Genomic DNA, 14730 nt, shown 5'->3' with positions numbered 1-14730 from the left:
ATAATACTAAAAGGAGTCCTGTGGGCTGAAAGGAAAGGGCCCTAGGGTAACTCAAATCCACATAAAGAGATAAACAGCATTGGTAAAGGTAACTATATAAGAAAAACATTATAAAAGTGTTATTTGTAACTGTTCCCCCCTGTTATTTAAAATACAAAGTAATGATTATAAATCAGTGTTGATGGGCATACAATGTATAAATGTAATTTGCATGACAATATAGAACTAAGAAGGGATAGTCAGTAGAACTATACAATAGCTAAGTTTTTATAAACTATCAAAGTTAAATTGGTATCAATGAGAACTAGACTGTTATAAGTTAATATCTTAATTGTAATCTCCAGGGGGAGTGAGGTTATGCAACATGATGGAGAAGAAAGCTCTAGGGGTCAGTCCCTCAACGCAAATAACTAGTAAACTAGAAAAAAAGATCAGAATTCACTATTTTGGAACCTGGGAACTTGATTGAACCCCTGTAATAACCTGGGAAATGCTTGATGATGGTAGAGGCTGCTGATCTTTAGGAAGGGAATGATGTGCATGAACTAGCTACCATTTCCCTTTTCTCATCCCTGCTGTAGCTACTAGGATAGCAGCCCACATTCCAGGAGCAGCTGGCTGCTGCTAGGGCAGACAGTGAAGATCTTGTCCTCCAAAAATTGGGGGTTGCATGCTTTGGTTAATCAGGCAGATTCCTGTAGGAGCAGTGCAGACACTGCCTTGGTTTCAGCTCTCTTAGGCTACACTGGGTTTCTCCCAATTATCAGAAGATTAAGGGACAGACACACCTTCCCCCTCCTCGTTTCTTGAATCAGACATTTAAGGAAATCCTTCTTAGGTCATTGGCTGACCACAGAGATAACAGACAGAAACTTCAGTGACCACACATAACAAGGTATACATACTTTACACAAATAGTTCAGAAAAGGCACAAATGAATAGCTGAAGTCCTTAATAAGCAAAGAACAGGAATCCCTGAGGGGTGACAGAATCTGACCTCCACGCAGTTACCACATTATAATATCCCTAATAACCAGTCCTCAACAAAAAATTACAAAGTATACAAAGAAACAGGAAAGTATCACCTATTTACCAGAAAAGAGAATTTGGCAAAAACCATCACTAAGGAAGCCAAGACACTGGAATTACTAGTCAAATATGTTAAATCAACTTCTCTAAATATGCACAATGAGCTCACTTAAACCATATATAAGAAACTAATGGAAATCAGGAAAATAATGTATGAACAAAATGAGAATATCAATAAAGCAATAGAAATGATAAAAAAGAATCCAGTAGAAATTCTGGAGCTGAAATGAAAAAATTAACTAGAAGGGTCAACCACAGATTTGAGCTGGCAGAAGAATCAGTGAACTTGAAGATAAGGTAACTGAAATTATCCAGCCTGAGCAGAAAGAAAAAATAATTAAAAAAAAAAAAATGAACAAAGTCTGAGGGACCTGTAGGACACCATCAAGTGTACCAACACATATATCATGGGAGTCTAAGGAGGAAATGAGACCAAAAGCAGCAGAACATTTTTTGAAGAAATAATGGTTAAAACCTTCCAAAATCTGATGAAAGACATGAACATAAACATCCAAGAAGTTCCACAAACTCCAAGCTGAATAAACTCAAAGAGATTCACACTGAGACACGTTGTAGTCAAAGTGTTGAAACCCAAAGACAAAGAGAGAATCTGGAAAGCAGCAATGGAGAAGCAGCTTAATAGGATTAATAGTTGATTTCTCATCAGAAATTTGGGAGACCAGAAGGCAGTGGATGTCACATTTGAAGTCCTGAAGGGGGAAAAAAAACCTGTCAACCAAAAATTCTATGTCCTTCACAAAGAAAGTAGAAAGTAAGACATTTCCAAATAGATAAAAGCTGAGGGAGTTCATAATCAGTAGACTTCCCCTATAAGAAAAGCTAAAATGAAAGGTACTAGACAATAACTCAAAGCCACAAGAAGAAATAAAAAACAATGGTAAAGGTAACTATATAGATAAATATAAAAGCCAGCATTATGGTAATTTTGTTTTTTTTTTAATGCTATATAATTTAAGTCTGTATTAACAGGTACACAATGTATAAAGATGCAGTCTACAACAATATAAAGAAGAAGAGACAGAAATATATAGTAGCAGAGTGTATATTATTGAAAAGAGGTTGGCTTTATTTATAAAGCCAGGTTCTTTTAAGCTTAAGATGCTAACTGAGGTAACCAGTAGCGGGGTTAACCAAGGTAACCACTGAGAAAACAACTTAAAAAAATGCAGAAAAAGAAAGAATGGAGTTAAACTAGTACACTACAAAAAATCAGCTAAATACAAAAAACAGGAATTGAGGAATTGAGAAACAAAAAAGCATAAAACATAGAAAATGACAGCTGTTCCTTATTAGTAATTACATTCATAGAAGTGGATTAAGCACTGCAATTGAAAAGCAGATAAGCAGAATGGATTAAAAAAACATGATCCAACTCTATGAGGTCTATAAGATATTTAATTTAGATACAAAGACACTAAGGTTGAAAGTAAAAGGACAATGAAAGATATCCTATGCAAAAGAGCTGGTGGGTGGGGAGCTGTATTATTGTCAGACAAAACAGACTGTAAGCCAAGAAAGGTTACAAAAGACAAAGTACATTACCTATTGGTAAGAAGTTTAATTGATCAAGAAGACATAATAATTATTGACATATATACTTAAGTACAGAGTCTCAAAATACATGAAGCAGAAATTGACAGAACTGAAGGGAGAAATAAATAATTCAACAATAATAGCTGGAGACTTTAATATGCCACTTTGAATAATGAATAAACAATAAAACAGAAGCTCAACAAGGAAACAGAAGACTTGAATAATATCATAAATCGACTAGACCCAACACACATCTATAGAATCCTTCACATTCTTCTCATGCACATATTAAACATTCTCCAGGGTAGACCAAATGTTAAGCCATAAAATAAGTCTCAAGTTTCAAAAGACTGAAATCATACAACGTATGTTTTACAACAATAGAATGAAACTAGAATAAATAGAGAAGAGAATTTAGGAAATACACTTATGTGGAAATTAATGCACTCCGAAATAACCAATGGGTCAAAGAAGAAATCACAAGGGAAATTAGAAAATATTTTGAGATGATGAAAACAAAAACAAATCATATCAAAATGTATAGGACATGCCTAAAGCAGTGCTTTATTAAAAAAGATCTCAATAGCTTAAACTTCACCTTAAAAAAGGAGAAAAAGAGCAAACAAAAACCAAAGCCAATAAAGGGAAAAAAAAAATCAAACTGAGATTAGAAAACCAATAGAGGCCAGACGCGGTAGCTCACACCTATCTCAGCACTTTGGGAGGCTGAGGCGGGCAGATCACTTGAGGTCAGGAGTTGGAGACCAGCCTGGCCAACATGGTGAAACCCCGTCTCTACTAAAAATACAAAAATTAGCCGGGCGTGGTGGTGCACACCTATAATCCCAGCTACTGGGGAGGCTGAGGCAGGAGAAGCCCTTGAACCTGGGAGGCAGAGGTTGCAGTGAGCCAAGATCACGCCACTGCACTCCAGCCCAGGAGACAGAGTGAGTGAGACTCTGTCTCAAAAAAAAGACAAAGAAAACCAATAGAGAGAAATCAATAAACCAAAGTAAATTCTTTGAAAAGATTAACAGAATTGACTGGGTGTGGTGGCTCATGCCTATAATCCCAGCAACTGTGGGAGGCCGAGGAGGGCAGATCACTTGAGCTCAGGAGTTTGAGACTAGCCTGGGCAACATGATAAGACCCTGTCTCTACAAAAAATACAAAAAATTAGCTGGGTGTGGAGGTGTACACCTGTAGTCCCAGCTACTCAGGAGGCTGAGGTGGGAGAATCACTTGAGCCTGGGAGGTAGAGGCTGCAGTGAGCTGAGATTGCGCCACTGCACTCCAACCTGGGTGACAGAGCAAGAACCTGTCTCAAAAAAAAAAAAAAAAAAAAAGATTAACAAAATTGACAAACCTTTAGCTAGACTGAAAGAAAAAAGAGGGAAGAAGACTCAAATTACTAAATCAGGAAAGAAAGACGGTACATTACTACTAATCTTACAGAATCTCCCTTTCGTTTTTCCTAGCTATTCTGAAATGTGGTACCTTTGTTCTTCTTGAAGTTGTCAAGTTTATCCTCTAGACCTTCCACAGCTGATACAGAATGGCTTCTAGGCAACCCCCGCTTTAGTGATCTCTTTGAAGGGGAAAGCAATTCCTGGTTGAAAAGATTTCTTCGAACTTTGGTCACTTCTGAAAGCATCAAAAAATAAAAGAAAGAAAAAGAAAAAGCCAAAGATTATCATCAATAAATGCCGTATCTGAGAAAAGATAACCGAAACAGAGGAGCTCCTTGAGGAAACTACTCTACAGATTGCTATTGTCACATATGCTAATAAGGTTTCCTTAAATAGTATATTCCCATAATGCATTAAAAATATTTACTTTTGCAAATTAAAAAAATTTTATATGTTATTTTGCATGAGGTAGGGGTCCAATGTCATTCTTTTGCATGTGGATATCCAGTTGTCTCAGCATCATTTGTACAAAAGACTATTCATTCTCCATCAAATTGTCTTGGTACCCTGAATATCAGTTGACCATAATAAATGCTAGTGCTAATTTCTTTTTTAAAGGCTAGATAGAATTCAGCAGTGAAAACTTCTAGTTCTGGGCATTTCTTTGTGAGTAGTTTTTTGATAACTAATTCAAATTTTTTACTTGTTATAGATCTATTCTGATTTTCTATTTCTTCTTCAGTCTGTTTTTAGTAGTTTGTATCTTTCTAGGAGTTTGTCCATTTCATCTAGGTTATCCAATTCGTTGGTATACAGTGGTTTGTAGTATTCCATTATGAATTCAATTTAAATCTAACTTTTCAGGAACATGAGGAAGGCCCCCACCACTTATTGAGTTAGAAGCTACTCATTGTAAGATGGACATAATTCTTAAGTAAGAGGATGGCTAACATAGGTCATGGTCCTTTTAATATATCCCATGTTATGATTATTTTTCTCATTTTGGACCTTTTTGCTGCTGTCTATTCAGCTCAGCATTGAGCAGAGAATTGTTCTTTTCAATTCTACAGATTTCTTTCTTCTTCTTCTGACTACTTTACTAAGCTGCTGGGACATTTTAAATTTTATTCTTGACTCCAAAACATGAAAGTTCTCATCATCTAGACTCAAAGTTAGAAAAAAATAGCTGAAAAGTCAAGAAGTACTTGGCAAAGCCAGCAAGACAATACCTTAATCTTAAGATGGCCTAGTGGAAGTGATTCAAAAATTCACCAAGAGTGAATTCTTCAAAGATTAATCATTTAAATCCAAACCAAATAATCTGGGATCCACAAACTGGGAGCAACCCTTGTGTTTACCCATCAATGACATAAAGGTTCATATTAAGGTTATTAAGGACATCAATAACACACACCAAAGTTTTAAAAAATTTTTCCCTATCTCCATTATAAGAGTTCCTGTTACCTAACTTAGGCTGTTGGTGAAATTGATTTATGACCTGAAAGCCAAATTCGGTTTGTTATTCTCTATTTTCCCAATGTTTTGAAAAGTTTAATACCTATAGAAAGTTTCAAATAATAATGAAATTAAACATATGCCCATCACTAAACTTCACCAACTGACAATATTTGTTTTCTCCTTCCTTCTCTCTGTATGTACATTATTCCCCTAAACACTGGAGAGTAAATTGCAAACAACTGTTCACTTCCTAAAGGTCAGCATGTATCTCCTAAAAACATTCTCCTCCATAACCCCAATGCCATTATTACACTCAAACTATCTTTAGCACTGATACAATATTATCTAGCATACATCGCTTCTTCAAATTTCTCTAGTTGTCTCAATAATATCCTTTCTAGTATTTTTTTCCCTAAATTTAAGATCGAAGCAGGGATCATGGAATGCATTTAGCTGTCATGCTTAAACTCCATTCATCTGAAACAGTCCCACTGCCTCTTTTCTTTTTCCTTTCTTCCAGCTTTCATGATAATGTTTTTTTTATTTTGTTTTTTGTTTTTAAAGATTTCAGACCAATTATTTTGTAAAATACAATATTTTGAGACTATTCCTAGGGGACTATGTCCATGGTATTTGGACATATTTTATTAGCCAACAATCATATAAAGCCTTAATTTACACCTGTAAGGAGCTGCTTAAATACATACAATAAAAATAAAGTTGTCATTCTAGTGAATAAATATATACACTCAGAAAACAGTATACCTTGCACTGTATCTTTCGCTGGCTGGGAAGGCTGCTGAGGAGCAGGGTGAGAGTTCTCCTGAAACATGAGAAAATCCAGAAAGAAAATTTAAACAGGCATTCATTGAAATAAAAGAATAAAGATTTCACATGAACTCTTTGACTCCTGCAATTCATTTATAGGGAACCATAATAGAAATAATAAAATGTACAACAGAAATGTTCCAGAAACACTCAGTGCTGCACTATAGTAATAATACAAAATAAAAAACACTATAAATGCCCATAAAGAGTGAAACAGTTAAATAAATTACATACCCATCCAGTGCAGACATTACAAGAATAAGGAAGGAAGACCTCTCTATATATGGTTGAGCATCCCTAATCTGAAAATCCAATATGCTCCAAAATCCAAAACTTCATGAGTGCCAACACGACACTCAAAGGAAACACTCACTGGAGCATTTTGGACTTCTGGATGTGGGATGCTAACCAGTAAGTACACGTAATGCAAATGTTCCAAAATCCAAAAACATCTGAGATTGGAAACACTACTGCTCCTAAACATTTTGGGTAAGAGATACTCAACCTGTACTAACATAGAGATCTGTGATAGGGAGGAAAAAGGAAAATATTAAGTATTCTAAGTTATATCATTTATATATATGTATATAACGGATCTGCATAAATCTTTGGTGTTATTGGTGCATATCGAAAAGGGCCTGGAAATACACACAACCAACTATCATCAGTGATTACTTCTGATGAATGGATGGAGAAGGAACACCCTAACTTTTAACTTTATATGTTTTAACTTTTTAATGATAATCATGCATACCTTTTATACGTAATAAGGGAAAAGCCATATACATTAATTAGAGGGAGGCTATACTCTCAGAAACATTTCTTTATCAGACTGCTATTTACTTGCTATTACAATAGAAGATTCAAGAGTCTAAACCCCAGATGCATCAAAACAAGGAAATTGTTTTTTAAAGATTTTTTGTTTTTTTTCAATTCATCGTAATAATTGAAGAAGCCACCACATATGGGCAGAAAGTTAACAAATGGTCTCAGTGATATAACCAAGGTCTTGCTGATAAGACATGAGATGTGATCATTCTTATTTATATTGATTAATAACTCTTTTAAATAAATAAACTATAATTGTAAAAATATGTCATACATCCGGCCGGGCGCAGTGGCTCACGCCTGTAATCCTAGCACTTTGGGAGGTTGAGTGGGCAGATCACGAGGTCAGGAGATCGAGACCGTCCTGGCTAACATGGTGAAACTCCATCTCTACTAAAAAATACAAAAAGTAGCCGGGCGTGGTGGCGCACGCCAGCTACTCGGGAGGCTGAGGCAGGAGAATGGCGTGAACCCGGGAGGTGGAGCTTGCAGTGAGTCGAGATCGTGCCACTGCACTCCAGCCTGGGTGACAGAGGGAGACTCCATCTTAAAAAATAAAAATAAAAATAAAAATAAAAAGTCATACATCCAATTTCCTATCCATGGGTCAGTAAACTACAGTGTACAGACCAAATCTGGACCACCTCTTGTTTTTGAAAATAAAGTTTTTACTGAAACACAGTCATGCTCGTTTCTTTCCATAATGCCTGTATCTGCTTTCCCACTATAGCAGGAGAACTGAATAGATATTGCAGAGACATAGGGCCTGCAAAGGCTAAAACATCTACTATCTGGCCCTTTACAGAAAAAGTTTGTCAACCCTTGTTAATCCATGTAATTGAATGAAAAACTAGGAGAGTATGTCCTGGAGGTATTAAGGCAGGATCAAACCTTTTTTTTTAAAAATCATTGTGCTCTTCTGGAGTTAAGATATGTAAAAGAAATTAATATACATTAATGTAATTAATACTATATGTCTACACTTAAGTTATAAGTTCACTGCTTCCCGAGTTAACTATATTGATCCTTCAGAGAACTGAGATTTATTCTTTTAAAAATGTAACATCTGGTCCTTTCAGTTAAACAACTGTCACTTATCTATGGTAACAACTTTGACATGAAGAAACATTACTAACCACAATGACCTCAAATTTTTTTTTTTTTTTTTTTACAGAGTCTCTCTCTGTAACCCAGGCTGGAGTGCAGTGGCTTCATCATAGTTCACTGCAGCCTCAAACTCCCAGGCTCAAGCGATCCTCCTACCTCAGCCTCCCGAGTAGCTGGGACTACAGGAGTGCACCACCATACCTAATTTTTAAATTTTTTTGTAGAGACAAGGTCTCACTATATTGCTTAGGCTGGTCTCCAACTCCTGGGCTCAAGTGATTCCTCTTACCTTGGCCTCCCAAAGTTCTGGCATTACAGGCATGAACCACTGTGCCCAGTTGTAATTCTGATCTTAGGGATGAAAACTGTCTTGTCCAATCTAAAACAAAAGTTTCAAAGTGTGCTAGAAAGATCTGCAAATCATTGTAAAATCTAGTGAGAATAAAGGCCTGGCAACTTTTGGCCATGCACTTTTGGATTTTCCAATCTTCAATCAGGATTGTGAGATATGTAAGATTTGCATTTTATTCACAAAGTATAAGAAAGTGAACACTATTAACCCTTTAAAAGAAATCCCACCTCCAATTCCAAAGGATTGCTACAAATATCTAGAAACAGAACAAACCACTATTATAATAATTAATGCTTCTAAAGATAGTTCTCATTGAATTTTAACTCTTCTCAGATAGTTCATGCAGTTGAAAAGTTTCATTGTGTTTTTAGTCTCCCTTTTTTCCTTAGCGAGATATTAATTCTACTTAGTAAACAGATTCCAGCTAGGTTTATTTTTTTTTCAACCAATAAAAACCTCAAGTCCTTATATCAACTGCCATGAAAAAAATAGTACCCCATTATCTGTGATTTCACTTTCCACGGTTTCAGTTTCCCATAGTCAACCATGGCCCCAAAATGGGTGAATATAGTACAATAAGATATTTTGAGAGGGAGACCACATTCACATAACTTTTATTATATTATATTGCTATAATTGTTCTATTTTACTATTGTTGTTGTTAATCTCTTACTGTGCCTAATTTACAAATTGAACTTATGCATGCATAGGAAAAAACAGTACTATATATACGGTTCAGTACTATCTGTGGTTTCAGGCATCCACTGGGGGTCTTGCAACATATCTTCTGCAGATAAAGGGGGACTACTCTACCTCCTGGCTCCATGATGGTCATCATCTTCTTTTTCAAAAAAACTTGTTATTCATTCATTTATTCATTTATTAATTCACTTAAGAGATGAAGTCTTGCTTTGTCACCCAGGCTGGAATGTAGGTAGTGGCACGATCATAGCTCATTGCAGCTTTGACCTACTGGGCTCAAGCCATCTCCCTGCCTTAGACTCCTGAATAGCTGGGCCTACAGGCATGTGCCACCATGCCCGGCTAATTTTTTTTTAATTTTATTTTTTGTAGAGACAGGGTCTCACTATGTTGTCCAGGCTTGTCTCAAACTGTTGGTGTCAAACTATCCTCCCTCCTCTGACTCCCAAAGTGCTGGGATTATAGGTGTGAGCCCCTGTGCCTGGCCTAAATTTGTTATTGAAGTAAAATATAAAATATTGAAAAGCACCTTCTGGTATGCAACCAAAGTCCTATTACAATTGTATATTCTCTTCCAATGACCGCTTTGCTTATTTTAGTTATTGTTTTATGAGTTTTCTTATCTACATTAAAGATCTTGAATTAATTCATTCCTAACTTTTACTCGCCGTTTTTCTTCACATTACCTCTAACTATCACACTCTTGAGTAAAATTGTTAATCTCTTAACAAGTTTATATTTCTTTATTCCTTGGATTATAGTTTTATACACATTCATAAAAATATTTAACATTATTTCTGTATTCTCCAAAGTTCATTTTCCTAAAAGGAGGGACACTGCCTTTTTGTTCTTATATACTGTGTCATCTCAAGCTGGAAGGTTTACTTACTTTTTTCGTAGCTCTCTTTGACACTTTAGGAATTTCAATTTGTCGAAGATTCTGTGAAACCTCAGCAATGCTTTTATGTCTTATTAATGCATTTTTCCTTTTAAAAATAGAAATAGTTAATACATACTAGATAGAGGTTATATATAGTTAAATTCAAACGGAACTAGAGTCTAAGTAAAATAAAATATGATTTAAATAAAAGCCAGTTATCTTAAGGTTGTTCTGGGTTTACAATAAAACAAGCCACCCCAGAATTTTCAAAAGTAACAAATTCAACCAGTTATGAACAATGAAAAGCATCAAGGGAAATTTAAAAAGCTGAAACTCTAAGCTTATTTCATAGAAGGCCTAGTTCCTGGAGACCTCATGTGGACAGTAAAGAAGGCTTTGTGAAATAGGAAATAAACACTATACAGTCGCGCAATGTTTCCTTCAATGACGAACTGCATATATGACAATGGTCCCATAGGTTATAATGGAGCCTATAGAGAAACCTAATAAATGACACTTGATATTGGTATTACAGATCAAGTAGGGGAAATGACTGCTATTCAGTAACAACGCTGGAACATTAGCTTTTCCATATGAAAAAATATACATAAATGAAAAAATATATACTATCTAGGTTTTGGTAGGCACACTCTGATGTTAGTACAACAAAAATTGCCTAACAATGCATTTCTCAGGATGTATCCCTGTTGTTAAGCAAAACATGACTATATGTTTCCTAGATAATATAAAGATTGTCAGATGCTCCTATAAGGAGCTCTAATAGTTGGCTTCTCTGATTCAGACATAAGGGCAGCTATTAGTTGAACAAATTATATGGACAAAGATGACTGGACTGTGGTTTAAACACATCTTTTATCAGAACTATAACAGTGCAAATAATTCCTTTGATTCTTTGAGCTCTTACCTTCTCTTCTTGGCTGATCTGGTACGAAGTTCCTGCAGTTCATCAGATTCAGGGCTGCCTGACACTGATCTACGAGCACTTGACAAAAAAGGCACAGAAAGAAGTGGTGATTTGTTCTCTTGTGTCATGGAGTCATCACTGAAAAAATCTGTAGGAAGGACACCAGCCAGCTTCTGAGGAATCACAAACCCTAGGCTGTTGTAAAGATTTCCAAGTGTCTTTGGGATAGAGTCAATATACCTGTGGAATAGATTGATCGAATATGGAACAGACTTACCATCTTACCCTCTCTATTCCCTCCCTCACCCAGCCTAAGAAGTAGTCCTTACAACTCCATAATTCAGAGACAACACCGTATGTAGGTTTTGACAAAACAATTTTAAAGTTAAGTTAGTAACCATCGAACTTACAATCTCAAAATTTCCTCCAGAAACTCTGCTAGGTATGCTGAATCCTCAGTTAAACACACCATGCGCAGCAAATCTGTCACCTGAAGGAGATTTTAGAACATTACTAGATAGATGCCCTCTGCAGGGAAGCTGAAAGCATCTAGGGCTTATTTCAATGGCACGAAACTATATACTTGCCTCCTCCACTACTTGTTCCATATCATCTGTACTTTCATTTATTGAAGGGCATTGCAGACACATCTCCAAACGAAGAAATACCTGAAGCTGGCATCTTGAGAGAAAAAAATACTTGGTCATATCTACTTTGGATGTCACTAAACAAAAAGCTCCTTCCGTAAGCATAGATCTATTTATATAAGACACAACAACCAAAAAGGAGGAGAGCCAGTGCCTTTTCTAAAAACTGATATAGTTATTAGATAAATAGGTGATTCAAGTTGCATATTATAACATCAAAAAGAATTGGCTACAAAAGCATCTTCATGCAGTTGGTAATCTTTTTTTTTTTTTTTTTCCTGAGACAGGGTCTTGCTCTGTTGCCCAGGCTAGAGTGCAGTACTGGGATCATAGCTCATGGTAGTCTTGAGCTCCTGGGCTCAAACAATCCTCCAGCTTCAGCATCCCAAGTAGCTAGGGCTACAGGTGTACACCACCATGCTCACCTAATTAAAAAAAAATTTTTGGTAGACACGGTCTCACTATACTGCCCAGGATGGCCTCAAATTCCTGGCTGCAAGCAATCCTCCTGCTTTGGCTTCCCAAGGCACTAGGATTACAGGCATGAGCCACCGTGTCATGAACAATCTGTTTTAAACTGATACAAGCTAATCTCATAGCTTTGTTTTAGAGTGATGATTTTTTAAAAAATGGTAGTTACTTACTCTCTAACTTTGTTTTCCTTATCCAGTTTTTTTCCTAGATTCTGTCGAAGACTTTTACTAGTTTTTAAGAGATTACTTTTTACTTGATTCAGGCAGTTCACCTAAAAATACAAAATTATTACATAGGAGAATAGTGTTACTTGCCATTATTTCTAATTTCTTTCACAGTTGACTAAAGCCCTAAGAAGGGAAATATATTCCCTTACAAACTTCTCTATTCTTTCATTTGAATGAAAAAGTGACATGAATATTCTTCTTTTATATCTTCAAAAAGAACATGGTAAAAAAGTTATTTTGAGAGCTAGTGGGCATGGATAAAACAAGCCTGCCCTAAATAAAGTGTCTTAAAAGAAATGTTCCACAAAGCAGCGATTAAGAAACCTAAGTATCATAAACAAATCCTCCTGTTTGCTTTAGAGAAGGAGCTCCGTGATGGCCACTGAACATGAATAAAACAACAACACGGTCTAAAACAGTGGTTTGCAACACTCCCAGTGCATAAGAATTATCCAGGGGGCTTTTTAAAAGCACCAACCCCAGAGATCTGTTTCAGTTCATCTGGAGAGAGCAAGGCATATATATATATATTCTTTTGAGATGGAGTCTCGCCCCGTTGCCCAGGCTGGAGTGCAATGGCACGATCTTGCTTCACTGCAACCTCCACCTCCCCAGTTAAAACGATTCTCCTGCCTCAGCCTCCCGAGTAGCTGGCATTACAGGAGCCTAACACCACATCCAGCTAATTTTTGTATTTTTAGTAGAGACGGGGTTTCACCATGTCGGCCAGGCTGGTCTCAAACTCCCGACCTCGTGATCTACCCGCCCTGGCCTCCCAAAGTGCTGGGATTACAGGCGTGAGCCACCGCGGCCAGTCGGCATATATACATTTTTTTAAATGTTGTAGATGATTCTAAAGTATAGCCAGGGTTAAAAACCACTGGCTTAATCACGCAGCTAACATATACCTCACATGAGGAAAGGCTTTTCATTAGGAGAGAATTATACGTAATTATCCCCACTCACCCCATCTCTTTGATTTCTGTCTTACCAGTTCACCATATCCAACTTCTGAGATCTGGAACTGTACTTACTCCCTTACTCATCTTACCATTTTTGAATCATGTATGGCATAACAGACATTTTCCAAGACATTAACCAAATCTACCACCAACCAACCAACCACTACATCCATGACAAACAACAATATCCGGACCCTCTTACTTCTAATTCCTTGGTGCCTTTTGATTTTAGGAACATTTTAACGGTTGAGATCATGTTTCGAGCACACGCATACAACATGATTTCTCCTGTGGCCACAGTCTTTTGGTAATTTTCACATATATATGACAGCAGCTCTTCCTCAGTTTTAAAATCTGTGAAAAAATGAAACGAAATGGATTAATCACATCTTGCTCAAGTCCTTGTATTATTTAGGCCAGTAGTTGTCCACTGGGGAAAATATTTCCTTGCAGGGAACATTTGGCTATGTCTGGATTGTCATGACTGATGGTGGTGGGGGCAGGAGTGGCTGCTGGCATCTAGTATGTAGAAGCCAGGGATGCTGTTAAACATCCTACAATGCATAGGACAGCCCTACAACAAAGAATTATCTGGTCTAAAATGTCAATAGTCCAGAGATTGAGAAAGTACAGAGATAAGTGATTAATTTTATTTTATTTGAGACAAGGTCTCACTCTGACAATCAGGCTGGAGTGCGGTGGCACAATCTCGGCTCACCACAACCTCCACCTCCCAGGCAGGCTCAAGTGATCTTCCCACCTCAGCCTCTGGAGTAGCTGGGACCACAAGCATGTGCCACCACACCTAGCTAATTTTCTGTATTTTTGGTAGAGACAGGGTTTCACCATGTTGCCCAGGCTGGTCTTGAACTCCTGAACTCAAGCCATCTATCCGCCCTGGCATCCCAAAGTGCTAGGATTACTGGCATGAGCCACTATGCCCAGCCAAGTGATTAATTTTAAGGCTCTATATACCAAGTGTAAGTGTTAAAAATTTAAAGGTAGGAGGCCAGGCATGGTGGCTCATGCCTGTAATCCCAACAGTTTGAGAGGCCGAGGTGGGTGGATCACCTGAGGTCAGGAGTTCAAGACCAGCCTGGCCAACATGGTGAAACCCCTTCTCTACTAAAAATACCAAAAATTACCCAGGCATAGTGGCGGGCACCTGTAATCCCAGTTACTCAGGAGGCTGAGACAGGAGAATCGCTTGAACCCGGGAGGCGGAGGTTGCAGTGAGCCGAGATCGCACTATTGCACTCCAGTCTGGGCAACAAGAGTGAAACTCCAT

The 14730-nt window shown here is 37.2% G+C and overlaps 1 protein-coding gene across 3 annotated transcripts in view; it reads right to left on the bottom strand.

Moving 5' to 3' along the window:
* The window catches only part of TICRR (TOPBP1 interacting checkpoint and replication regulator), a 52854-nt gene that overhangs the window by 14587 nt on the left and 23537 nt on the right, over positions 1–14730 (bottom strand). For 2 of the 3 annotated variants that reach the window (XM_054450368.1, XM_054450371.2), the window contains exons 8-15: positions 13645–13796; positions 12424–12524; positions 11720–11813; positions 11543–11622; positions 11133–11372; positions 10217–10313; positions 6276–6333; positions 4141–4287 (exon numbers count right to left, since the gene is read on the bottom strand). In XM_054450368.1, the coding sequence (XP_054306343.1) occupies positions 4141–4287; positions 6276–6333; positions 10217–10313; positions 11133–11372; positions 11543–11622; positions 11720–11813; positions 12424–12524; positions 13645–13796 (969 nt within the window). The remainder of the gene's footprint in view (positions 1–4140; positions 4288–6275; positions 6334–10216; positions 10314–11132; positions 11373–11542; positions 11623–11719; positions 11814–12423; positions 12525–13644; positions 13797–14730) is intronic. The other variant, XM_054450372.2, reaches the window with a different exon arrangement.

Source organism: Pongo pygmaeus, chromosome 16 (assembly GCF_028885625.2).
Source record: "Pongo pygmaeus isolate AG05252 chromosome 16, NHGRI_mPonPyg2-v2.0_pri, whole genome shotgun sequence".
Lineage (NCBI taxonomy): Eukaryota > Metazoa > Chordata > Mammalia > Primates > Hominidae > Pongo > Pongo pygmaeus.
The sequence above is the reverse complement of the archived record's forward strand: the minus strand, read 5'-3'. Positions and strand labels throughout refer to the sequence as shown.